The 26088-nt window shown below is 48.6% G+C and overlaps 1 protein-coding gene and 2 long non-coding RNA genes across 48 annotated transcripts; 1 reads left to right on the top strand and 2 right to left on the bottom strand.

Moving 5' to 3' along the window:
• Positions 1–3490: 3490 nt before the first annotated feature.
• On the bottom strand, positions 3491–10755 carry LOC127929348 (uncharacterized). 19 transcript variants are annotated; one of them, XR_008134568.1, is made up of 5 exons: positions 6827–6860; positions 5842–5878; positions 5506–5543; positions 4981–5207; positions 3491–4053 (listed from the first exon to the last, which is right to left on the bottom strand). It is a non-coding gene; the product is annotated as an uncharacterized LOC127929348 (long non-coding RNA). The 19 variants fall into 19 exon arrangements; XR_008134570.1 differs by lacking the exon at positions 6827–6860 and adding an exon at positions 6195–6239; XR_008134565.1 differs by lacking the exons at positions 5842–5878; positions 6827–6860 and adding an exon at positions 10640–10747.
• Positions 4049–10791, top strand: LOC127929346 (uncharacterized). 28 transcript variants are annotated; one of them, XR_008134527.1, is made up of 13 exons: positions 4049–4370; positions 4434–4471; positions 4568–4680; positions 4719–4794; positions 4994–5182; positions 5257–5481; positions 5556–5593; positions 6765–6876; positions 7650–7761; positions 7840–7915; positions 9414–9488; positions 10316–10689; positions 10765–10791. It is a non-coding gene; the product is annotated as an uncharacterized LOC127929346 (long non-coding RNA). The 28 variants fall into 28 exon arrangements; XR_008134542.1 differs by lacking the exons at positions 5257–5481; positions 5556–5593; positions 10765–10791 and adding exons at positions 5667–5704; positions 5891–5927 and having other exon boundaries at positions 6802–6876; positions 10316–10454; XR_008134531.1 differs by lacking the exons at positions 5556–5593; positions 10765–10791 and adding an exon at positions 5891–5927 and having other exon boundaries at positions 5257–5443; positions 6802–6876; positions 10316–10454.
• Positions 10792–11492: 701 nt separating this feature from the next.
• On the bottom strand, positions 11493–17817 carry LOC127929344 (beta-1,3-galactosyltransferase 2-like). The gene is made up of 2 exons (XM_052517315.1): positions 17277–17817; positions 11493–13126 (listed from the first exon to the last, which is right to left on the bottom strand). The coding sequence occupies exons 1-2, from the start codon at positions 17309–17311 to the stop codon at positions 11860–11862; spliced, it is 1302 nt and encodes a 433-aa protein (XP_052373275.1). The 5' UTR covers positions 17312–17817; the 3' UTR covers positions 11493–11859.
• Between the last annotated feature and the right edge of the window lie 8271 nt (positions 17818–26088).

Here is a 26088-nt window from a genome sequence, read left to right as displayed (position 1 = left end):
AGGGTTGCTGGGCTGGCTGGGTGAGTGCGTGGCTCATGGCTGGTTGAGCTGCATGAGAAGCGTTAGTATGGACACCTTCCTGCTGGATCGACGTGTACGACATCATGGTCCAGTTCCATACCCATATCCAGCAACTTCACACAGCCATTAAAGAGGAGTGGGACAACATTCCACAGGACACAATCAACAGCATGATCAACTTTATGCAAATGAGGTGTGTCTCGCTGCATGAGGCAAATGGTCTCACCAGATACTGACTGGTGTTCTGATCCACGCCCCTCTGTTGTTTAGGTATCTGAGACCAACAGATGACCTGTATTCTCAGTCATGTGACGGCCATAGTTAAAGGCCTAGTGAGTTTATTTCAATTGGCTGATTTCTTGCCAATGTCGCTCGGTCATCGCTCATCCATATATTTATATATTCTTATTCCATCCCTTTACTTACATTTGTGTGTACTAGGTAGTTGTTGTGGAATTGCTAGTTTACTTGCTAGATATTACTGCACTGTCAGAACTAGAAGCACAAGCATTTCACTACTCGCATTTAAATCTGCTAACCATGTGTATGTGACCAATACCATCTGTTAACCATGTGACCAATACCATCTGCTAACCATGTATGTGACCAATACCATCTGCTAACCATGTGTATGTGACCAATACCATCTGCTAACCATGTGTATGTGACCAATACCATCTGCTAACCATGTGACCAATACCATCTGCTAACCATGTGACCAATACCATCTGCTAACCATGTGACCAATAACATCTGCTAACCATGTGACCAATAACATCTACTAACCATGTGACCAATACATCTGTTAACCATGTGACCAATAACATCTGCTAACCATGTGACCAATAACATCTGCTAACCATGTGACCAATACCAATAACATCTGCTAACCATGTGACCAATACCATCTACCATCTGCTAACCATGTGACCAATACCATCTGTGACCAATACCAACCATGTGTAACCATGTGACCAATACCATCTGCTAACCATGTGTATCTGAACCATGTGTATGACCAATAACATCTGCTAACCATGTGACCAATAACATCTGCTAACCATGTGACCAATAACATCTGCTAACCATGTGACCAATAACATCTGTTAACCATGACCAATAACATCTACTAACCATGTGTATGTGACCAATACCATCTGTTAACCATGTGACCAATAACATCTGCTAACCATGTGTATGTGACCAATAACATGTGACCAATAACATCTGTTAACCATGTGACCAATAACATCTGTTAACCATGTGACCAATAACATCTGTTAACCATGTGACCAATAACATCTGCTAACCATGTGACCAATACCATCTGTTAACCATGTGACCAATACATCTACTCCATGTGACCAATACCATCTGTTAACCATGTGACCAATAACATCTGCTAACCATGTGACCAATAACATCTGTTAACCATGTGACCAATACCATCTGTTAACCATGTGACCAATAATACATCTGTTAACCATGTGACCAATAACATCTGCTAACCATGTGACCAACCATGTGAACATCTGTTAACCATGTGACCAATAACATCTGCTAACCATGTGACCAATAACATCTGCTAACCATGTGACCAATAACATCTGCTAACCATGTGACCAATAACATCTGCTAACCATGTGACCAATAACATCTACTAACCATGTGTGACCAATAACATCTGTTAACCATGTGACCAATAACATCTGTTAACCATGTGACCAATAACATCTGTTAACCATGTGACCAATACCATGTGACCAATAACATCTGTTAACCATGTGACCAATAACATCTGCTAACCATGTGACCAATACCATCTACTAACCATGTGTATGTGACCAATACCATCTACTAACCATGTGTATGTGACCAATACCATCTACTAACCATGTGTATGTGACCAATAACATTTTATTTAATTCATTTCAATTGACTGATTCCCTTAACTTATGTAACTCATTATAGCCTTTGAAGTTGTTGCACTAATTTGTTCAGTGTTCAGATCCAGAACCAGTCGGAAGGTTCAGAACACCGACTCATCCCAGGGTTTTTATTTGTATCATTTTCTACATTGTAGAATAATAGTGAAGACATCAAAACTATGAAATAACACATATGGAATCATGTAGTAACCAAAAAAAAGTATATTTTAGATTCTTCAAAGTAGCCACCCTTTGATTTGATGACTGCTTTGCAGACGCTTGGCATTCTCTCAACCAGCTTCATGAGGTAGTCACCTGGAATGTATTTCAATTAACAGGTGTCTTCAGTAGTTGAACATTGTATAGTCCTTCTGTAGCTCAGTTGGTAGAGCATGGCGCTTGTAACGCCAGGGTAGTGGGTTCGATTCCCGGGACCACCCATACGTAGAATGTATGCACACATGACTGTAAGTCGCTTTGGATAAAAGCGTCTGCTAAATGGCATTTATTATTATTATTATTATTACTCCAACCTTGTGAAAGTGACAATCTGACACGTTTTCGTCGAGAACAACTTTATATCGAAGGAGTAGCTCTGGTGTGACGGTCTGCACAATCACAGTTCGGCGCGACACGACCTTTTGACCCTAAGACGTGTTTCTATGCATGAGCTGAGCTAGCCGAAGTCGCCATGACAAGTGGGACTGAGGATTTCTATTGGAGAAGCAGTGTCTGCCTGTCTTCATACTGTTCTGTCTGTGTTTTATAGAGGAAGAGGAGCCAGTACCCAATTCCCCCAAAATGTGCCGTTACAGCGCTCCCAAGTCAAGCTGTGTGTCTGTGTTTTATAGAGGAAGAGGAGCCAGTACCCAATTCCCCCAAAATGTGCCGTTACAGCGCTCCCAAGTCAGGCTGTGTGTCTGTGTGTGTCTGTTACAGCGCTGTATGCTGTGTGTCTGTGTTTTATGAACTCCTCCAGTCATGCTGTTATGTGCCGTTAAGAGCTCCCAAGTCAAGCTGTGTGTCTATGTTTTATAGAGGAACTGTGTGTAAGTGACCCATGAACTCCCCAGTCATGCTGTTATGTCTGCTGTGTCTGTGTGTAAGTGAATGAACTCCTCAGTCATGCTGTCTGTCTGTGTCTGTGTGTAAGTGAATGAACTCCTCAGTCATGCTGTTATGTCTGTGTGTCTGTGTGAACTCCTCAGTCATGCTGAATGAACTCCTCAGTCATGCTGTTATGTCTGTGTGTCTGTGTGTAAGTGAATGAACTCCTCAGTCATGCTGTTATGTCTGTGTGTCTGTGTGTAAGTGAATGAACTCCTCAGTCATGCTGTTATGTCTGTGTGTCTGTGTGTAAGTGAATGAACTCCTCAGTCATGCTGTTATGTCTGTGTGTCTGTGTGTAAGTGAATGAACTCCTCAGTCATGCTGTTATGTCTGTGTGTCTGTGTGTAAGTGAATGAACTCCTCAGTCATGCTGTTATGTCTCCACTAGGTGTCTCAGTAAGTATAACATGACATTGATGTTCACACTGCGCTGTCATTGTAATACCGCATTTATTAAGATATCTAAAGCTATTGCAAATCATGACATGATTACGCTATAGATAAGATATAAATATATTTCATTGACCTTTAACAATGCGGTTGCCAATGGTTATAATACACTCATGAATTGTTTATAGTGTGATGAATGCGTTATGGATAAGTCATAGTAAATGGTTTCTTCTGTCAATTTCAGTGGTTCAATCTGCTGTCCTGCTGTGCTCCCAGTGTTGTCCATCTTAAATCCTATGGAGGTAAGTGATGTACTGTGAGCCCTCCAATGATTCCATTAACAATTGTATCTGGAGGCCAAAGAGAAACACACACCTGTTTTAAGGGAGGTACTGGGCTAGCGGAGTAGAACACCTGGTTAGGGGAGGTACTGGGCTAGCGGAGTAGAACACCTGGTTAGAGGAGGTACTGGGCTAGCGGAGTAGAACACCTGGTTAGGGGAGGTACTGGGCTAGCGGAGTAGAACACCTGGTTAGGGGAGGTACTGGGCTAACGGAGTAGAACACCTGGTTAGGGGAGGTACTGGGCTAACGGAGTAGAACACCTGGTTAGAGGAGGTACTGGGCTAACGGAGTAGAACACCAGGTTAGAGGAGGTACTGGGCTAGCGGAGTAGAACACCTGGTTAGGGGAGGTACTGGGCTAGCGGAGTAGAACACCTGGTTAGGGGAGGTACTGGGCTAGCGGAGTAGAACACCTGGTTAGGGGAGGTACTGGGCTAGCGGAGTAGAACACCTGGTTAGGGGAGGTACTGGGCTAGCGGAGTAGAACACCTGGTTAGGGGAGGTACTGGGCTAGCGGAGTAGAACACCTGGTTAGGGGAGGTACTGGGCTAGCGGAGTAGAACACCTGGTTAGGGGAGGTACTGGGCTAGCTGGTTAGGGGAGGTACTGGGCTAGCGGAGTAGAACACCTGGTTAGGGGAGGTACTGGGCTAGCGGAGTAGAACACCTGGTTAGGGGAGGTACTGGGCTAGCTAGGAGTAGAACACCTGGTTAGGGGAGGTACTGGGCTACACCTGGTTAGTAGAACACCTGGTTAGGGGAGGTACTGGGAGGAGGTACTGGGCTAGCGGAGTAGAACACCTGGTTAGGGGAGGTACTGGCTAGCAGAGTAGAACACCTGGTTAGGGGAGGTACTGGGCTAGCAGAGTAGAACACCTGGTTAGGGGAGGTACTGGCTAGCAGGAGTAGAACACCTGGTTAGGGGAGGTACTGGGCTAGCAGAGTAGAACACCTGGTTAGGGGAGGTACTGGGCTAGCAGAGTAGAACACCTGGTTAGGGGAGGTACTGGCTAGCAGAGTAGAACACCTGGTTAGGGGGTACTGGGCTAGGAACACCTGGTACTGGGCTAGCGGAGTAGAACACCTGGTTAGGGGAGGTACTGGGCTAGCAGAGTAGAACACCTGGTTAGGGGAGGTACTGGGCTAGCGGAGTAGAACACCTGGTTAGGGGGTACTGGGCTAGCGGTACCTGGTTAGGGGAGGTACTGGGCTAGCGGAGTAGAACACCTGGTTAGGGGAGGTACTGGGCTAGCGGAGTAGAACACCTGGTTAGGGGAGGTACTGGGCTAGCGGAGTAGAACACCTGGTTAGGGAGGTACTGGGCTAGCAGAGTAGAACACCTGGTTAGGGGAGGTACTGGGCTAGCAGAGTAGAACACCTGGTTAGGGGAGGTACTGGGCTAGCAGAGTAGAACACCTGGTTAGGGGGTACTGGGCTAGCGGAGTAGAACACCTGGTTAGGGGAGGTACTGGGCTAGCGGAGTAGAACACCTGGTTAGGGGAGGTGCTGGCTAGCAGAGTAGAACACCTGGTTAGGGGAGGTACTGGCTAGCAGAGTAGAACACCTGGTTAGGGGAGGTACTGGCTAGCAGAGTAGAACACCTGGTTAGGGGAGGTACTGGGCTAGCAGAGTAGAACACCTGGTTAGGGGAGGTGCTGGGCTAGCAGAGTAGAACACCTGGTTAGGGGAGGTACTGGCTAGCAGAATAGAACACCTGGTTAGGGGAGGTACTGGGCTAGCAGAGTAGAACACCTGGTTAGGGAGGTACTGGGCTAGCAGAGTAGAACACCTGGTTAGGGGAGGTACTGGCTGGAGTAGAACACCTGGTTAGGGGGTAGGTACTGGGCTGCAGAGTAGAACACCTGGTTAGGGGAGGTGCTGGGCTAGCAGAGTAGAACACCTGGTTAGGGGAGGTACTGGCTAGCAGAGTAGAACACCTGGTTAGGGGAGGTACTGGCTAGCAGAGTAGAACACCTGGTTAGGGAGGTACTGGCTAGCAGAGTAGAACACCTGGTTAGGGGAGGTACTGCTGGCTAGCAGAGTAGAACACCTGGTTAGGGGAGGTGCTGGCTAGCGGAGTAGAACACCTGGTTAGGGAGGTACTGGCTAGCGGAGTAGAACACCTGGTTAGGGGAGGTGCTGGCTGGGAGTAGAACACCTGGTTAGGGGAGAACACCTGGTTAGGGGAGGTGGTGGGCTGGTTAGGGAGGTAGGGCTAGCAGAGTAGAACACCTGGTTAGGGGAGGTACTGGCTAGCAGAGTAGAACACCTGGTTAGGGGAGGTACTGGCTAGAACACCTGGTTAGGGAGGCTAGCAGAGTAGAACACCTGGTTAGGGGGTACTGGCTAGCAGAGTAGAACACCTGGTTGGTAGGGGAGGTACTGGCTAGCAGAGTAGAACACCTGGTTAGGGGAGGTACTGGGCTAGCGGAGTAGAACACCTGGTTAGGGGAGGTACTGGCTAGCTAGAGTAGAACACCTGGTTAGGGGAGGTACTGGCTAGCAGAGTAGAACACCTGGTTAGGGGAGGAGGTACTGGCTGGCTGCAGAGTAGAACACCTGGTTAGGGGAGGTACTGGCTAGCAGAGTAGAACACCTGGTTAGGGGAGGTACTGGCTAGCAGAGTAGAACACCTGGTTTGGGGAGGTAGGCTAGCAGAGTAGAACACCTGGTTAGGGGAGGTACTGGCTAGCAGAGTAGAACACCTGGTTAGGGGAGGTACTGGCTAGCAGAGTAGAACACCTGGTTAGGCTAGGAGGTACTGGCTAGCAGAGTAGAACACCTGGTTAGGGAGGTACTGGCTAGCAGGAGTAGAACACCTGGTTAGGGGAGGTACTGGCTAGCAGAGTAGAACACCTGGTTAGGGGAGGTACTGGCTAGCAGAGTAGAACACCTGGTTAGAAGGTACTGGCTGGTTTAGGGGAGGTACTGGCTGCGGAGTAGGGGAGGTACTGGGCTAGGTGGTTAGGGGAGGTACTGGCTAGCAGAGTAGAACACCTGGTTAGGGGAGGTACTGGGCTAGCAGAGTAGAACACCTGGTTAGGGGAGGTACTGGCTAGCGGAGTAGAACACCTGGTTAGGGGAGGTACTGGTACTGCTAGCAGAGTAGAACACCTGGTTAGGGAGGTACTGGCTAGGGGAGTAGAACACCTGGTTAGGGAGGGTACTGGCTAGCAGAGTAGAACACCTGGTTAGGGGAGGTACTGGCTAGCAGAGTAGAACACCTGGTTAGGGGAGGTGCTGGCTAGCAGAGTAGAACACCTGGTTAGGGGAGGTACTGGCTAGCAGAGTAGAACACCTGGTTAGGGAGGGTACTGGCTAGCTGGCTAGAGTAGAACACCTGGTTAGGGGAGGTACTGGGCTAGCAGAGTAGAACACCTGGTTAGGGGAGGTACTGGCTAGCAGAGTAGAACACCTGGTTAGTTACTGGCTAGCGGAGTAGAACACCTGGTTAGGGAGGTACTGGGCTAGCAGAGTAGAACACCTGGTTAGGGAGGTACTGGCTAGCAGAGTAGAACACCTGGTTAGGGGAGGTACTGGCTAGCAGAGTAGAACACCTGGTTAGGGGAGGTACTGAGCAGAGTAGAACACCTGGTTAGGGGAGGTACTGGCTAGCAGAACACCTGGTTAGGGAGGTACACCTGGTTAGGGGAGGTACTGGCTAGCAGAGTAGAACACCTGGTTAGGGGAGGTACTGGCTAGCAGAGTAGAACACCTGGTTAGGGGAGGTACTGGCTAGCAGAGTAGAACACCTGGTTAGGGGTACTGGCTACTGGCTGGTTAGGGGAGGTACTGGCTAGTAGAACACCTGGTTAGGGGAGGTACTGGCTAGCAGAGTAGAACACCTGGTTAGGGGAGGTACTGGCTAGCAGAGTAGAACACCTGGTTAGGGGAGGTACTGGCTAGCAGAGTAGAACACCTGGTTAGGGGAGGTACTGGGCTAGCAGAGTAGAACACCTGGTTAGGGGAGGTGCTGGCTGAGGGAGTAGAACACCTGGTTAGGGGTAGGTGCTGGCTGGCTAGCAGAGTAGAACACCTGGTTAGGGAGGTACTGGGCTAGCAGAGTAGAACACCTGGTTAGGGGAGGTACTGGGCTAGCAGAGTAGAACACCTGGTTAGGGGAGGTACTGGCTAGCGGAACACCTGGTTAGTAGAACACCTGGTTAGGGGAGGTACTGGGCTAGCAGAGTAGAACACCTGGTTAGGGGAGGTACTGGCTAGCAGAGTAGAACACCTGGTTAGGGGAGGTACTGGCTAGCAGAGAACACCTGGTTAGGGGAGGTACTGGGCTAGCAGAGTAGAACACCTGGTTAGGGGAGGTACTGGCTAGCAGAGTAGAACACCTGGTTAGGGGAGGTACTGGCTAGCAGAGTAGAACACCTGGTTAGGGGAGGTACTGGCTAGCACCTGGTTAGGGGAGAACTAGCCCTGGTTAGGGGAGGTACTGGCTAGCAGAGTAGAACACCTGGTTAGGGGAGGTACTGGCTAGCAGAGTAGAACACCTGGTTAGGGGAGGTACTGGCTAGCAGAGTAGAACACCTGGTTAGGGGAGGTACTGGCTAGCAGAGTAGAACACCTGGTTAGGGAGGTACTGGGCTAGCAGAGTAGAACACCTGGTTAGGGGGAGGTACTGGCTAGCAGAGTAGAACACCTGGTTAGGGGAGGTACTGGCTAGCAGAGTAGAACACCTGGTTAGGGGAGGTACTGGCTAGCAGAGTAGAACACCTGGTTAGGGGAGGTACTGGCTAGCAGAGTAGAACACCTGGTTAGGGGAGGTACTGGCTAGCAGAGTAGAACACCTGGTTAGGGGAGGTACTGGCTAGCAGAGTAGAACACCTGGTTAGGGGAGGTACTGGCTAGCAGAGTAGAACACCTGGTTAGGGGAGGTACTGGCTAGCAGAGTAGAACACCTGGTTAGGGGAGGTACTGGCTAGCAGAGTAGAACACCTGGTTAGGGGAGGTACTGGCTAGCACCTGGTTAGAGTAGAACACCTGGTTAGGGGAGGTACTGGCTAGCAGAGAACACCTGGTTAGGGGAGAAACACCTGGTTAGGGGAGGTACTGGCTAGCAGAGTAGAACACCTGGTTAGGGGAGGTACTGGCTAGCAGAGTAGAACACCTGGTTAGGGGAGGTACTGGCTAGCAGAGTAGAACACCTGGTTAGGGGAGGTACTGGCTAGCAGAGTAGAACACCTGGTTAGGGAGGTACTGGCTAGGAGTAGAACACCTGGTTAGGGGAGGTACTGGCTAGCAGAGTAGAACACCTGGTTAGGGGAGGTACTGGCTGGCAGAGTAGAACACCTGGTTAGGGGAGGTACTGGCTAGCAGAGAACAGAACACCTGGTTAGGGGAGGTACTGGCTAGCAGAGTAGAACACCTGGTTAGGGGAGGTACTGGCTAGCTGAGTAGAACACCTGGTTAGGGGAGGTACTGGCTAGCAGAGTAGAACACCTGGTTAGGGGAGGTACTGGCACCTGGTTAGGGGAGGTACTGGCTAGAACACCTGGTTAGGGGAGGTACTGGCTAGCAGAGTAGAACACCTGGTTAGGGGAGGTACTGGCTAGCAGAGTAGAACACCTGGTTAGGGGAGGTACTGGCTAGGAGAACACCTGGTTAGGGGAGGTACTGGCTAGCAGAGTAGAACACCTGGTTAGGGGAGGTACTGGGCTAGCAGAGTAGAACACCTGGTTAGGGGAGGTACTGGCTAGCAGAGTAGAACACCTGGTTAGGGGAGGTACTGGCTAGCAGAGTAGAACACCTGGTTAGGGGAGGTACTGGCTAGCAGAGTAGAACACCTGGTTAGGGGAGGTACTGGTAGCAGAGTAGGCTAACACCTGGTTAGGGGAGGTACTGGCTAGCAGAGAACACCTGGTTAGGGGAGGTGCTGGCTGAGGGGAGTAGAACACCTGGTTAGGGGAGGTACTGGCTAGCAGAGTAGAACACCTGGTTAGGGGAGGTACTGGCTAGCAGAGTAGAACACCTGGTTAGGGGAGGTACTGGCTAGCAGAGTAGAACACCTGGTTAGGGGAGGTACTGGCTAGCAGAGTAGAACACCTGGTTAGGGGAGGTACTGGCTAGCAGAGTAGAACACCTGGTTAGGGGAGGTACTGGCTAGCAGAGTAGAACACCTGGTTAGGGGAGGTACTGGCTAAGAACACCTGGTTAGGGGAGGTACTGGCTAGCAGAGTAGAACACCTGGTTAGGGAGGTACTGGCTAGCAGAGTAGAACACCTGGTTAGGGGAGGTACTGGCTAGCAGAGTAGAACACCTGGTTAGGGGAGGTACTGGCTAGCAGAGTAGAACACCTGGTTAGGGGAGGGCTACTGGCTGGTTAGGGGAGGTACTGGCTAGCAGAGTAGAACACCTGGTTAGGGGAGGTACTGGCTAGCAGAGTAGAACACCTGGTTAGGGGAGGTACTGGCTAGCAGAGTAGAACCCTGGTTAGGGGAGGTACTGGCTAGCAGAGTAGAACACCTGGTTAGGGGAGGTACTGGCTAGCAGAGTAGAACACCTGGTTAGAGGAGGTACTGGGCTAGCAGAGTAGAACACCTGGTTAGGGGAGGTACTGGCTAGCAGAGTAGAACACCTGGTTAGGGGAGGTACTGGGCTAGCAGAGTAGAACACCTGGTTAGGGGAGGTACTGGCTAGCAGAGTAGAACACCTGGTTAGGGGAGGTACTGGCTAGCAGAGTAGAACACCTGGTTAGGGGAGGTACTGGCTAGCGGAGTAGAAGACCAGGTTAGAGGAGGTACTGGGCTAGCAGAGTAGAACACCTGGTTAGGGGAGGTACTGGCTAGCAGAGTAGAAGACCAGGTTAGAGGAGGTACTGGGCTAGCAGAGTAGAACACCTGGTTAGGGGAGGTACTAGCTAGCAGAGTAGAACACCTGGTTAGGGGAGGTACTGGGCTAGCAGAGTAGAACACCTGGTTAGGGGAGGTACTAGCTAGCAGAGTAGAAGACCAGGTTAGGGAAGGTACTAGCTAGCAGAGTAGAACACCTGGTTATAAACCCCTACAACAACAGAAAAGTTGTTAATTATAATCTACATGTCCTGTTGCTCCAGTATTCTTTTTCCTGTTGTGAGAAGCTGGGTCAAATGAACCTGTTACAGTTTGCTCTGGGAAAAGGGGCAAAGCTAATTATTAAGTGCAGTGTAGTGGCTGCGTTTAGACTTTTCACCATCACATCAGCTCTGAAAGAGATGTGATTGGTCAAACGAACAATTAGTGGGAAAAAGATCAGAATTGGGCAGCCTGTCTGAACACAGCCAACTAGCCTCTATTACGATAAACCTGTTTAACTTGTTCTGGGTTTCTGCTGCTTCAGTGTAGTGCACACATTCACCACAGACAGACCCAACCCATTGCATCCATTTCTTAGTCCTGTCCATCACCATGTCCACGTTACACAGATAACTGCTGCTCTCAGTGTTTGTTTAAAAAAGCCTTAGGAATCAAAAACCGGTGTAGCAAGGTGTCTGCCTCGGTTCAGAGAAAAACAACATTCTCCCAAAGGACGTAACATGAAGAAACTGGTCTTCAGGGTGTTAATGTTCTTCACCAAGGTATACAGTGCCTTTGGAAAGTATTCAGACACCTTGACTTTTCCCACATTTTGGTCGGTTAAAGCCTTATTCTAAAATTCATTAGTTCTTTCCCCTCATCAATCTACACAAAATACCCCATAATGACAAGGCAAAAACAGGATTAATTTTTTTAATGAAAAATAAAAACTGAAATATTACATAACTATTCAGACCCTTTACTCAGTACTTTGTTGAAGCGCCTTTGGCAGCGATTACAGCCTTGAATCTTGGGTATGACGCTACAAGCTTGGCACACCTGTATTTGAGGAGTTTCTCCCATTCTTCTCTGCAGAGCCTCTCAAGCTCTGTCAGGTTGGACGGGGAGAGTTGCTGCACAGATATTTTCAGATCTCTCCAGAAATGTTGTATATCCTTTCCCCATTCCCTCGTCACGTTCTTTGTTTTTGGTTTGTTAGTTAGTTAGTGTATGAACAAACAACGAGGAAGTGATTGGTACATCAGTCAGTCTGTTACTGTATGAGATCAGCAGGGAGGACCAGGTTTGTGTAGGTCTGTCCATGCGTTGACCTGGTGAGTGATACTGTGTGTGGTGGTGGCTATCAGCTGTGAGTAGGTGCAGCGGTCATAAGCCACAGGGGAAACCTGGAAGAGGTTTCCATTGGGGGGGTCAGTAGGCCGGATGCCCAGGTGTCTCATACACAGTCCCAGATACACATCCTCTATGTAGACGGCTTTAACATGCCTGGACGCCTCCACCAGCTTCCTGGGGAGGTCTAAGGTGAAGACATAGCCCAGGCCCAGAGCATAAGGTGGATATACTGGTTCAGGAAACACCTCCATTGGAAGGTACCATTTGGAGTTATGGTCTCTTAGAACGGCTCCCCATTGGGCCACTAGTCCAGTCTGGTAGTTCTGCGTTGGAGCGTGAAGCAGCATGTTGACCAAGGTGTTCACGTTGAGGAACATGTCTGAGTCGATCTTCATGGCGTAGGAGGCGCTGGGGCAGCGAGAGCTCAGCCACTCCATCATCACCATGGTCTTGATGGTCAGGTTTTTGTAGCTGTCTATGAAGTTGCTCTGCAGCAGATCCTGGTGCTCTTTGCTCTCCTGCAGCACCTTCTCCTGGAGCTGCTCTGTCTCCTCTCCACTGGACAGTCCCAGCAGGAAGAACAGACGAACCTCTCTGCCCAGTACCTGCCTCTCACTGCCCCAAGTCCTGCGGACGGCCTCACGAGCCTCCCTGTTATAGGGCGCCACTGGCACCATCAGAACCAGGAAGGGGTTCTTCTCCCGGCATTTCTCTGGCTCATCCAGGATGAAGATGTACTCTGATGGGTATTCTACATGGTACGGTCCTGGGGACACATACGGAGGAGGAGTGGCCAGAACGGCCTTGACCTCTGTGATCAGATTAGTGATGATGGTCAGTGCAGAGGTGATGGAACTAGTTTCATGATGTGTTGTGTTGAGTTCGATGGCCTGTTGAGTAGAGTGGATACGTGAAGTCTGACGATCTGTTGAATTGGCAGACGCAGTTTCGTGAGCGTCTATGGTAAAACCAGTGGAGTTGAGAGAAACTGCTTCGCTACTGGAGTTGGTAGAACCAGATCTGCTGACTGAACCGCCACGCAATTCCGCCCACCATTCTGACGCACTGTCTAGTGAAGGGACCCACTCTACTGACCGATCGCTGAAGTAGAAGAAGAACGTTGCTATGAGGAGCAGGACGAAGAAACACCAATGGAAACGGGACCAGCGGCAGTATCTCCTGCCTTCAGCCATCTCTTTACTGGGAGGAGAGGAGAGGAGGAGAGGAGAGGAGAGGAGGGAGGAGGGAGAGGAGGAGAGGGGAGGAGAGGAGAGGGAGGAGGAGAGGAGAGGAGAGGAGAGGAGGGAGAGGAGAGGAGAGGAGAGGAGAGGAGAGGAGAGGAGAGGAGAGGAGAGGAGAGGGAGGGGAGAGGAGGGGAGAGGAGGGAGGAGGAGAGGAGAGGAGAGGAGAGGAGAGGAGAGGAGAGGAGAGGAGAGGAGAGGAGAGGAGGAGGGGAGGGAGGAGAGGGGAGAGATCACATTTTATTTGTCACGTTCAGTTTCCAACAGGTTTAAAGGTTCAGTGAAATGTCTGTGTGCTTTGCTGCCTCAACATAGCAGGGCAATAATACAGTATATGCATTGGAGCGGCAGGGTAGCCTAGTGGTTAGAGCATTGGACTAGTAACTGAAAAGTTGCAAGTTCAAATCCCTGAGCTGACAAGGTACAAAATCTGTCGTTCTGCCCCTGAACAGGCAGTTAACCCACTGTTCCTAGGCCTCCCACTCTGTCTGCCGTATTCTCTCTTTGCTCTTGTTTTCCTTATTAGGATGCCGGTGGGCGGAGTTGGGAGGGTCGTCAGCTACATGGGAAACACCTGGGCCAGGTGTGTCCCAGGATAAATACACCACTTCCCCATTCATGGAGGACACTCTCTCCATGCAGACACACCTGGGTCCGGTGTCTCCCAGGATAAATACACCACTTCCCCATTCATGGAGGAGACTCTCTCCATGCAGACACACCTGGGCCCGGTGTCTCCCAGGATAAATACACCACTTCCCCATTCATGGAGCAGACTCTCTCCATGCAGACACACCTGGGCCCGGTGTCTCCCAGGATAAATGGGTCCGGTGTCTCCCAGGATAAATACACCACTTCCCCATTCATGGAGGAGACTCTCTCCATTCACACCTGGGCCCGGTGTCTCCCAGGATAAATACACCACTCATGGAGGAGATGCAGACACACCTGGGTCCGGTGTCTCCCAGGATAAATACACCACTTCCCCATTCCCATTCATGGAGGAGACTCTCTCCATGCAGACACACCTGGGACACCCTGGTGTCTCCCAGGATAAATGGACAGACACTTCCCCATTCATGGAGGGAGACTCTCTCCATGCAGACACACCTGGGCCCGGTGTCTCCCAGGATAAATACACCACTTCCCCATTCATGGAGGAGACTCTCTCCATGCAGACACACCTGGGCCCGGTGTCTCCCAGGATAAATACACCACTTCCCCATTCATGGAGGAGACTCTCTCCATGCAGACACACCTGGGCCCGGTGTCTCCCAGGATAAATACACCACTTCCCCATTCATGGAGGAGACTCTCTCCATGCAGACACACCTGGGCCCGGTGTCTCCCAGGATAAATACACCACTTCCCCATTCATGGAGGAGACTCTCTCCATGCAGACACACCTGGGCCCGGTGTCTCCCAGGATAAATACACCACTTCCCCATTCATGGAGGAGACTCTCTCCATGCAGACACACCTGGGCCCTCCCAGGATAAATACACCACTTCCCCATTCATGTCTCAGACACACCTGGGCCCGGTGTCCCAGGATAAATACACCACTTCCCCATTCATGATAAATACACCACTTCCCCATTCATGGAGGAGACTCTCTCCATGCAGACACACCTGGGCCCGGTGTCTCCCAGGATAAATACACCACTTCCCCATTCATGGAGACTCTCTCCATGCAGAAACACCTGGGCCCGGTGTCTCCCAGGATAAATACACCACTTCCCCATTCATGGAGGAGACTCTCTCCATGCAGAAACACCTTTATAGATTTAGTTGTGTATCTTGGTGTTTTTTTGGTTGTTTACTTTGGCATCTTTCAACACCCTGCATTATCACATTCATGCAAAACACTCACTTACACTACTGATTACACACCCTATTGTATATTGTACTTAGTTTACTTTATTTAATAAATATATATTTTGTTATCTCCACGTTGTCTCCCCTTTGTTACGGGCTTTGAGCCGGTTCGTGACAATGCATTATATTAATGACATACTGTGTATACATTATATTAATGACATATCTACATATTCATACTGTGTATGCATTATATTAGTGGCGTATCTACATATTCATACTGTGTATACATTATATTAGTGGCGTATCTACATATTCATACTGTGTATACATTATATTAATGACATATCTACATATTCATAGTGTATACATTATATTAGTGGCATATCTACATACATACATATCTCCAATCCAAAGTTAAATCTAGAATTGGCTTCCTATTTCGCAACAAAGCATCCTTCACTCATGCTGCCAAACATACCCTTGTAAAACTGACCATCCTACCAATCCTCGACTTTGGCGATGTCATTTACAAAATAGCCTCCAATACCCTACTCAACAAATTGGATGCAGTCTATCACAGTGCAATCTGTTTTGTCACCAAAGCCCCATATACTACCCACCATTGCGACCTGTACGCTCTCGTTGGCTGGCCCTCGCTTCATACTCGTCGCCAATCCCACTGGCTCCATGTCATCTACAAGACCCTGCTAGGTAAAGTCCCCCCTTATCTCAGCTCGCTGGTCACCATAGCATCTCCCACCTGTAGCACACGCTCCAGCAGGTATATCTCTCTAGTCACCCCCAAAACCAATTCTTTCTTTGGCCGCCTCTCCTTCCAGTTCTCTGCTGCCAATGACTGGAACGAACTACAAAAATCTCTGAAACTGGAAACACTTATCTCCCTCACTAGCTTTAAGCACCAGCTGTCAGAGCATCTTACAGATTACTGCACCTGTACATAGCCCACCTATAATTTAGCCCAAACAACTACCTCTTTCCCAACTGTATTTAATTTATTTATTTATTTTGCTCCTTTGCACCCCATTATTTTTATTTCTACTTTGCACATTCTTCCATTGCAAAACTACCATTCCAGTGTTTTACATGCTATATTGTATTTACTTTGCCACCATGGCCTTTTTTGCCTTTACCTCCCTTCTCACCTACTTTGCTCACATTGTATATAGACTTGTTTATACTGTATTATTGACTGTATGTTTGTTTATTCCATGTGTAACTCTGTTGTTCTTTGTGTCGCACTGCTTTGCTTTATCTTGGCCAGGTCGCAGTTGTAAATGAGAACTTGTTCTCAACTTGCCTACCTGGTTAAATAAATCTTTATTGTTTTTTGTTTTTATTCCAAGTCTCACGTCTTTAATAAATTATGTGGTCCGACCATTTTTACCAAGATCGTGACACGTAGGACTCAAGTAGTGCACTATATAGGGAATAGGGTGCCGTAGGACTCTGGTCAAAAGTAGTGCACTATATAGGGAATAGGGTGCCGTAGGACTCTGGTCAAAAGTAGTGCACTATATAGGGAATAGGGTGCCGTAGGACTCTGGTCAAAAGTAGTGCACTATATAGGGAATAGGGTGCTATAGTGCAGTCTAGGCTGGTTTATAAATGTTGGTATGAAAATGTCCATGCAGCTATATAGTGATTTCACATTGTAACATTTATCTTGTATTTATTTCTAGAACAGGGATGTATTTTAAATTATAATGTTCACAATTCTAACATCCTTCTTCTCCTTTGATTCTTATCAAAAAACATAATAATATGTGATTTGTAGAAGTTCCTTGTAAAAGAGGATATTGGTCTCAGTGGGACTCAATTGTACAGCAACGTTGCATTTTGACTCCTGGACTGATGGTTCGTTGGACGTTAAAATACCTGAGCTGAGCATTGAGAACCAAGCATCCTCCTACATGTGAACTTAAGTTACTGTGAAAACACCTGCGTTCCGTGCGTACAGTGACGTTCTATAGAATTCCTTCACTATGACAGTGACGTTCTATAGAATTCCTTCAGTATGACAGTGACGTTCTATAGAATTCCTTCACTATGACAGTGACGTTCTATAGAATTCCTTCACTATAGAATTCCTTCAGTATGACAGTGACGTTCTATAGAATTCCTTCACTATGACAGTGACGTTCTATAGAATTCCTTCAGTATGACAGTGACGTTCTATAGAATTCCTTCACTATGACTGTTTTGTTACTTTGAATACGTCAAACTATAGTAAAAACAAACAGATGGGATGAAACATGAAAATACACGTACCTCCTTCCTCCTTTCTTAGTGCCATCTTCCACCATGTTGGAGATCTATCTAGCTGGGGATGGCTGCCAGGCAGGTAGGAAGGTTTCAGTAATCCCTCTTCGGTCAACTCTTGTTGTTTCATACTCATGCAGACAGGTACGAAGGTGTAAGGTCGTCCAAACCTCAGTCAATTAATGTTGTATCATACAACAACTACATGTAATGGCAGAAGGCAGCCGTGGCCAAAGGTTGCTTCTGCTCCGCCAGTATTTCCAGTTTGTTAACTCTCCTGCAACTAAATGATAAGTAAAACCGTTCCCTGGGGTAAAGTGAATGTGCAACTAGTTAGGGTGTGGTTTAACTAGCTCCCTACTCCCTATAGAGGACAAGGCTCTCTACTCCCTAATAGAGGACAAGGCACCCTACTCCCTATATAGAGGACAAGGCACCCGACACCCTTGGTCTTTTACCAAGTAGGGCTATCTTCTATAGACCACACCTACCTTGTCACAACACAACTGATTGGCTTAAACGCATTAAGAAGGAAAGAAATTCCACAAATTAACTTGTAACAAGGCACACCTGTTAATTGAAATGCATTCCAGGTGACTACCTCCTGAAGCTGGTTGAGAGAATGCCAAGAGTGTGCAGAGCTGTCATCAAGGCAAAGGGTGGCTACTTTGAAGAATCTAAAATACATTTTGATTTGTTTCACACTTTTTTGGTTACTACAGAATTCAATATGTGTTATTTCATAGTTTTGATGTCTTCACTATTATTCTACAATGTAGAAAATAGTAAAAATAAAGAAAAAAACATTGAATGAGTATGTGTGTCCAAACTGTTGCCTGGTAACTGTTGCCTGGTAACTGTTGCCTGGTACTGTTGCCTGGTACTGTTGCCTGGTACTGTTGACTGGTACTGTTGCCTGGTACTGTTGACTGGTACTGTTGACTGGTACTGTTGCCTGGTGCTGTTGCCTGGTACTGTTGCCTGGTACTGTTGCCTGGTACTGTTGACTGGTACTGTTGCCTGGTACTGTTGACTGGTACTGTTGACTGGTACTGTTGCCTGGTACTGTTGCCTGGTACTGTTGCCTGGTACTGTTGCCTGGTAACTGTTGCCTGGTAACTGTTGCCTGGTACTGTTGCCTGGTACTGTTGCCTGGTACTGTTGCCTGGTGCTGTTGCCTGGTAACTGTTGCCTGGTACTGTTGCCTGGTGCTGTTGCCTGGTAACTGTTGCCTGGTAACTGTTGCCTGGTACTGTTGCCTGGTAACTGTTGCCTGGTAACTGTTGCCTGGTAACTGTTGCCTGGTAACTGTTGCCTGGTAACTGTTGCCTGGTACTGTTGCCTGGTACTGTTGCCTGGTAACTGTTGCCTGGTACTGTTGCCTGGTACTGTTGCCTGGTGCTGTTGACTGGTGCTGTTGACTGGTGCTGTTGCCTGGTGCTGTTGCCTGGTGCTGTTGCCTGGTACTGTTGCCTGGTACTGTTGCCTGGTGCTGTTGCCTGGTGCTGTTGCCTGGTACTGTTGCCTGGTACTGTTGCCTGGTACTGTTGCCTGGTACTGTTGCCTGGTACTGTTGCCTGGTACTGTTGCCTGGTACTGTTGCCTGGTACTGTTGCCTGGTACTGTTGACTGGTACTGTTTCCTGGTACTGTTTCCTGGTACTGTTTCCTGGTACTGTTGCCTGGTACTGTTTCCTGGTAATGTTGCCTGGTACTGTTGCCTGGTACTGTTGCCTGGTACTGTTTCCTGGTACTGTTGCCTGGTACTGTTGCCTGGTACTGTTTCCTGGTACTGTTGCCTGGTACTGTTTCCTGGTACTGTTTCCTGGTACTGTTGCCTGGTACTGTTGCCTGGTACTGTTTCCTGGTACTGTTGCCTGGTACTGTTTCCTGGTACTGTTGCCTGGTACTGTTGCCTGGTACTGTTGCCTGGTACTGTTGCCTGGTACTGTTTCCTGGTAATGTTGCCTGGTACTGTTGCCTGGTACTGTTTCCTGGTACTGTTGCCTGGTACTGTTTCCTGGTAATGTTGCCTGGTACTGTTGCCTGGTACTGTTTCCTGGTAATGTTGCCTGGTACTGTTGCCTGGTACTGTTTCCTGGTACTGTTGCCTGGTACTGTTTCCTGGTAATGTTGCCTGGTACTGTTGCCTGGTAATGTTGCCTGGTACTGTTGCCTGGTACTGTTTCCTGGTACTGTTGCCTGGTACTGTATATAAAGATCTGTTTTAATGATACTGGCACACTCTTTTCAGATTGATCATGTATTCTCTCAGCACTTCTCAGAATAGTCTATGTCTGAGGTGTGTTTGCTTTACATGTTAACCAGTGGGACGTCAAGACACAAGAAAACATGTTTCCCAGGAAGTAGTTTGAGGGGTTTAGTTTATTCCATTCCACTAGTACCCAAGCTGTCCGTCTCTATAGCTTCCTACTGTGTTGTAACAATGGTATTGTCTCTACAGCTCTCCACTATTGTCGTGGGGAACATGTAAATCCTTCTAGGTAACCATGGTGCCTGGTCTCTACCTGCTGGAAGGCCACACCTTCATCTCATTTTTCACTGCAACGGGAGACCTTGTCTCATACTTCCTCTTATAGAGGTGTGTGTGTGTGTGTGTGTGTGTGTGTGTGTGTGTGTGTGTGTGTGTGTGTGCGTGCGTGCGTGCGTGCGTGCGTGCGTGCGTGCGTGCGTGCGTGAAGCCATTAGGCAAAAGATAAGCAAAGTGCTGCTAAGTTGCTAGCAAACAACTCAAGTGCAGTCCTGTTTCTAAAAGGATTCAAAGTATTCTATACCCTCATAAGCAGCACTTTATAATATATACATTGTATTACTAGGTCATTTCTGGTAACTATTTTAAGTACCGGAGAAATTATTAATCAGGCAGGAGCAGAGCAGATGATCCTTTACCCTTCCAGAACATGAGCACTCTGCTGGCAGGCTGCCCTCTAAGGTGATGGTGGAGGGCAGACAGTACATGAGCACTCTGCTGGCAGGCTGCCCTCTAAGGTGATGGTGGAGGGCAGACAGAACATGAGCACTCTGCTGGCAGGCTGACCTCTAAGGTGATGGTGGAGGGCAGACAGAACATGAGCACTCTGCTGGCAGGCTGCCCTCTAAGGTGATGGTGGAGGGCAGACAGATCATGAGCACTCTGCTGGCAGGCTGACCTCTAAGGTGATGGTGGAGGGCAGACAGAACATGAGCACTCTGCTGGCAGGCTGACCTCTAAGGTGATGGTGGAGGGCAGACAGAACATGAGCACTCTGCTGGCAGGCTGACCTCTAAGGTGATGGTGGAGGGCAGACAGAACATGAGCACTCTGCTGGCAGGCTGCCCTCTAAGGTGATGGTGGAGGGCAGACAGAACATGAGCACTCTGCTGGCAGGCTGCCCTCTAAGGTGATGGTGGAGGGCAGACAGAACATGAGCACTCTGCTGGCAGGCTGACCTCTAAGGTGATGGTGGAGGGCAGACAGAACATGAGCACTCTGCTGGCAGGCTGACCTCTAAGGTGATGGTGGAGGGCAGACAGAACATGAGCACTCTGCTGGCAGGCTGCCCTCTAAGGTGATGGTGGAGGGCAGACAGAACATGAGCACTCTGCTGGCAGGCTGCCCTCTAAGGTGATGGTGGAGGGCAGACAGAACATGAGCACTCTGCTGGCAGGCTGCCCTCTAAGGTGATGGTGGAGGGCAGACAGAACATGAGCACTCTGCTGGCAGGCTGCCCTCTAAGGTGATGGTGGAGGGCAGACAGAACATGAGCACTCTGCTGGCAGGCTGCCCTCTAAGGTGATGGTGGAGGGCAGACAGAACATGAGCACTCTGCTGGCAGGCTGCCCTCTAAGGTGATGGTGGAGGGCAGACAGAACATGAGCACTCTGCTGGCAGGCTGCCCTCTAAGGTGATGGTGGAGGGCAGACAGAACATGAGCACTCTGCTGGCAGGCTGACCTCTAAGGTGATGGTGGAGGGCAGACAGAACATGAGCACTCTGCTGGCAGGCTGACCTCTAAGGTGATGGTGGAGGGCAGACAGAACATGAGCACTCTGCTGGCAGGCTGCCCTCTAAGGTGATGGTGGAGGGCAGACAGAACATGAGCACTCTGCTGGCAGGCTGACCTCTAAGGTGATGGTGGAGGGCAGACAGAACATGAGCACTCTGCTGGCAGGCTGACCTCTAAGGTGATGGTGGAGGGCAGACAGAACATGAGCACTCTGCTGGCAGGCTGACCTCTAAGGTGATGGTGGAGGGCAGACAGAACATGAGCACTCTGCTGGCAGGCTGCCCTCTAAGGTGATGGTGGAGGGCAGACAGAACATGAGCACTCTGCTGGCAGGCTGCCCTCTAAGGTGATGGTGGAGGGCAGACAGAACATGAGCACTCTGCTGGCAGGCTGCCCTCTAAGGTGATGGTGGAGGGCAGACAGAACATGAGCACTCTGCTGGCAGGCTGCCCTCTAAGGTGATGGTGGAGGGCAGACAGAACATGAGCACTCTGCTGGCAGGCTGCCCTCTAAGGTGATGGTGGAGGGCAGACAGAACATGAGCACTCTGCTGGCAGGCTGCCCTCTAAGGTGATGGTGGAGGGCAGACAGAACATGAGCACTCTGCTGGCAGGCTGACCTCTAAGGTGATGGTGGAGGGCAGACAGAACATGAGCACTCTGCTGGCAGGCTGCCCTCTAAGGTGATGGTGGAGGGCAGACAGAACATGAGCACTCTGCTGGCAGGCTGCCCTCTAAGGTGATGGTGGAGGGCAGACAGAACATGTGCACTCTGTTGGCAGACTTGTATTTTGGTGATTATTATATTTCACAGTAAACATATTTTAGATAAAATAGTTGTGTGGTGCAAGATGTCTACGAACAAAATGACACAATGAAAGGTTTTGAATGTAAGACTGTGTCACGCCCTGATCTGTTTCACCTGTCCTTCACCTGTGATTGTCTCCACCCCCCTCCAGGTGGCATCCATCATCCCCATTATCCCCTGGGTATTTATACCTGTGTTCTCTGTATGTTGCCAGTTTGTTTTGTTCGTAGAACCTGCCAGTGTTTTGTTTCCCTGCTCCCGCCAGTTCCTTGCTCCAGTTTTCTAGTTTCACAGTTCTGACCGTTCTGCCTACCCTGACCCTGACCCTGACCCTGCCTACCCTGACCGTTCTGCCTACCATGACCCTGACCCTGACCGTTCTGCCTACCCTGACCCTGACCCTGACCGTTCTGCCTACCCTGACCCTGACCCTGACCGTTCTGCCTACCCTGACCCTGACCCTGACCGTTCTGCCTATCCTGACCCTGACCCTGACCCTGACCGTTCTGCCTACCCTGACCCTGACCCTGACCGTTCTGCCTATCCTGACCCTGACCCTGACCCTGACCCTGACCCTGACCCTGACCGTTCTGCCTCTGCCTACCCTGACCCTGACCCTGACCTATCTGACCCTGACCCTGCCTATCCTGACCCTGACCGTTCTGCCTATCCTGACCCTGACCCTGACCGTTCTGCCTACCCTGACCCTGACCCTGACCGTTCTGCCTATCCTGACCCTGACCATTCTGCCTATCCTGACCCTGACCGTTTTGCCTATCCTGACCCTGACCCTGACTATCCTGACCCTGACCGTTCTGCCTATCCTGACCCTGACCGTTCTGCCTATCCTGACCCTGACCGTTCTGCCTATCCTGACCCTGACCCTGACTATCCTGACCCTGACCCTGACCGTTCTGCCTATCCTGACCCTGACCTTGACCCAGACCCTGAGCCCACCTGCTGTCCTGTACCTTACCTGTCATTTGCACTTGTTTGAGGAATAAACTTTTGTTTCTTCAACATTGTCTGCACCGGGGTCATACCATAATACATGCTAGACCGGCTGCGATCAGATGTAGGATCTTAATTTGAGCCACTTTTCTACAGCAGCAAAATAATCCTGCAGCAACAGGAAATGTGATTTATGTGGATTATAATCCATGTGTATTTTTGTAGGGGTTGATAAAAAAGATGTGTGAGGGCAAATCAAGTTTGACCTTTAAAAGTGAAAATTACAAACTTTAGAAGCCTTTTTAAAACTCAAATACACTTTAAGTTCTTAGCAATTTGATTTGATCAAATTAAGATCCTCGTGTTACTAGTTTGGAGGTTTGTACTAAAAGGTTTTTAAATTCCCCACAGACTTGTGAAATAGAACCAAGGGAGAAAAAAACAACAAAACAACTGTAGCTTATTTATTTATGTTATTTATTCAGGTTAACCAAAGGGGAAGAGGAAGTTGAGTGTTAAAAGGAATATGTTGCAACTTGAAACACAGGTGTGTTCACTGCTTGACTTGGGATGAAAGAAGTGCATCAGCTGCTTTTTTCCACTTGACTAAATTCACAGACATTTACAAATGGCGTTACGCTAAAGAGACCTCTGATTATTCACTGTAAAGGGTTCATTCACTTTTTCCCCATGACTTCTCCATGACTTCTCCATGACTTCTCCATGACTTCCCCATGACTTCTCCATGACTTCTCCATGACTTCTCCATGACTTCTCCATGACTTCCCCATGACTTCTCCATGACTTCTCCATGACTTCTCCATTCTCCATGACTTCTCCATGACTTCTCCATGACTTCTCCATGACTTCTCCATGACTTCTCCATGACTTCCCCATGACTTCTCCATGACTTCCCCATGACTTCTCCATGACTTCTCCATGACTTCTCCATGACTTAACCACATGTAAAGGCTATTATTTAGACGACGTGAAAATGTGAAATGTCAACCCGAGCCACAAGCTTTTTAATTTTCAAAGCCTTTTAGAATTTAATTTAGTTTGTGTCCATTTGGCTTCTTGTGATCCGCGGAAACAACTTTGCCGCAACATGTAAAATCCTCAAACGTCACTGCGAGAATCCGGCACTTCTCTGTCAACAGGTCCATTAGACTCTGTTCACCCAAATACACAAATGATGCATTATGCTGTAGAGACCTCTGATTAATCATTGTTACGGCTTCATACACATTTTCCAAGACTTCTCCATGACTTTTAACCACATTTCATGACACAATCATACATCATCCATCTCTATTGTAATGGTGTTTTGTATTTTATTGTATTGTACTTATGTGTTGTACTGGTCCTGTACGTGGCTCAGTTGGTAAGAACACGGCACTAGAAACACCAGAGTTCAAATCAAATGTTATTTGTCACATGCTTTATAAATGACAGGGGTAGACTAACAGTGAAATACTTAAGGTTGAGTGTTTAAAGAAACAGTGAAGAGGCGACTCCGTGATGCTGGCCTTCTAGTCAGAATTCCTCTGTCCTGTCTCAGCGTCAACAGTGAAGAGGCGACTCCGGGATGCTGGCCTTCTAGGCAGAGTTCCTCTGTCCAGTCTCAACGTCAACACTGAAGAGGTGACTCCGGGATGCTGTTCTTCTAGGCAGAGTTCCTCTGTCCAGTCTCAACGTCAACAGTGAAGAGGCGACTCCGGGATGCTGTTCTTCTAGGCAGAGTTCCTCTGTCCTGTCTCAACATCAACAGTGAAGAGGCGACTCCGGGATGCTGGCCTTCTAGGCAGAGTTCCTCTGTCCTGTCTCAACATCAACAGTGAAGAGGCGACTCCGGGATGCTGTTCTTCTAGGTAGAGTTCCTCTGTCCAGTCTCAACGTCAACAGTGAAGAGGCGACTCCGGGATGCTGGCCTTCTAGGCAGAGTTCCTCTGTCCAGTCTCAACATCAACAGTGAAGAGGCGACTCCGGGATGCTGGCCTTCTAGGCAGAGTTCCTCTGTACAGTGTCTGTTTTCTTTTGCCCATCTTAATAATTTATTTTTATAGGCCAGTCTGAGATATGGCTTTTCTTTGCAACTCTGCCTAGAAGCGAGCATTGTGATTTGGTCCTCCCACACCAGACGAGATCAGGACGTTCAGGTTGCACGCGAGCAGAGTGATTTGGTCCCCCCACACCAGACGAGATCAGGACTTTCAGGTTGCACGCGAACAGAGTGATTTGGTCCCCCCACACCAGACGAGATCAGGACTTTCAGGTTGCACGCGAGCAGAGTGATTTGGTCCCCCCACACCAGACGCGATCAGGACTTTCAGGTTGAAATGTCAAAAACAAACTCTGAACCAATTATATTAATTTGGGGACAGGTCAAAAAGCGTTAAACATTTATGGCAATTTAGCTAGCTAGCTGTCGCTAGCTAATTTACTCTGGGATATAAACGTTGGGTCCTCTACTCTGACAATTAATCCACAGATAAAAGGGTAAACCAAGTTTCTAGTGATCTCTCCTCCTTCAGGCTTCTTCTTTTTTTGGACATTATATGAGCGTCACAAATAGAGCCAAGTTACATTTTAGCGCCCGGCTAATGCGGACGCTCATTGGCGTGCGCGAGCAGTGTGGGTACAATGATTGAGGACATGTATGTGTACATGTATTCTGCAAGGCGAGCGGTGTGGTCAACATGTAAGAGTTGTGAAAATTGCACCAAGGAGAAAAAAAACAGTGATATATATATATAGATATACAGTGGGGCAAAAAAGTATTTAGTCAGCCACCAATTGTGCAAGTTCTCCCACTTAAAAAGATGAGAGAGGCCTGTAATTTTCATCATAGGTGCACTTCAGCTATGACAGACAAAATCAGAAAACAATCCAGAAAATTACACATTGTAGGATTTTTAATGAATTTATTTGCAAATTATGGTGCAAGATTTCTTTCTTTTTCCTATACGGATAGCCTTTACACTCGTGGGAAGTTTCCTATACGGATAGCCTTTACACTCGTGGGAAGTTTCCTATACGGATAGCCTTTACACTCGT

Source organism: Oncorhynchus keta, unplaced genomic scaffold (assembly GCF_023373465.1).
Source record: "Oncorhynchus keta strain PuntledgeMale-10-30-2019 unplaced genomic scaffold, Oket_V2 Un_scaffold_6615_pilon_pilon, whole genome shotgun sequence".
NCBI lineage: Eukaryota > Metazoa > Chordata > Actinopteri > Salmoniformes > Salmonidae > Oncorhynchus > Oncorhynchus keta.
The sequence above is the reverse complement of the archived record's forward strand: the minus strand, read 5'-3'. Positions and strand labels throughout refer to the sequence as shown.

Coding starts and splice junctions, on each gene's coding strand:
- LOC127929344 (XM_052517315.1), bottom strand. CDS start 17,311: ATGGTGGAAGATGGCACTAAGAAAGGAGGAAGGAG. Junction 13,127..17,276: donor ACTAAGAAAGGAGGAAGGAG/GTACGTGTATTT, acceptor CTCTCCTCCCAG/TAAAGAGATGGCTGAAGGCA.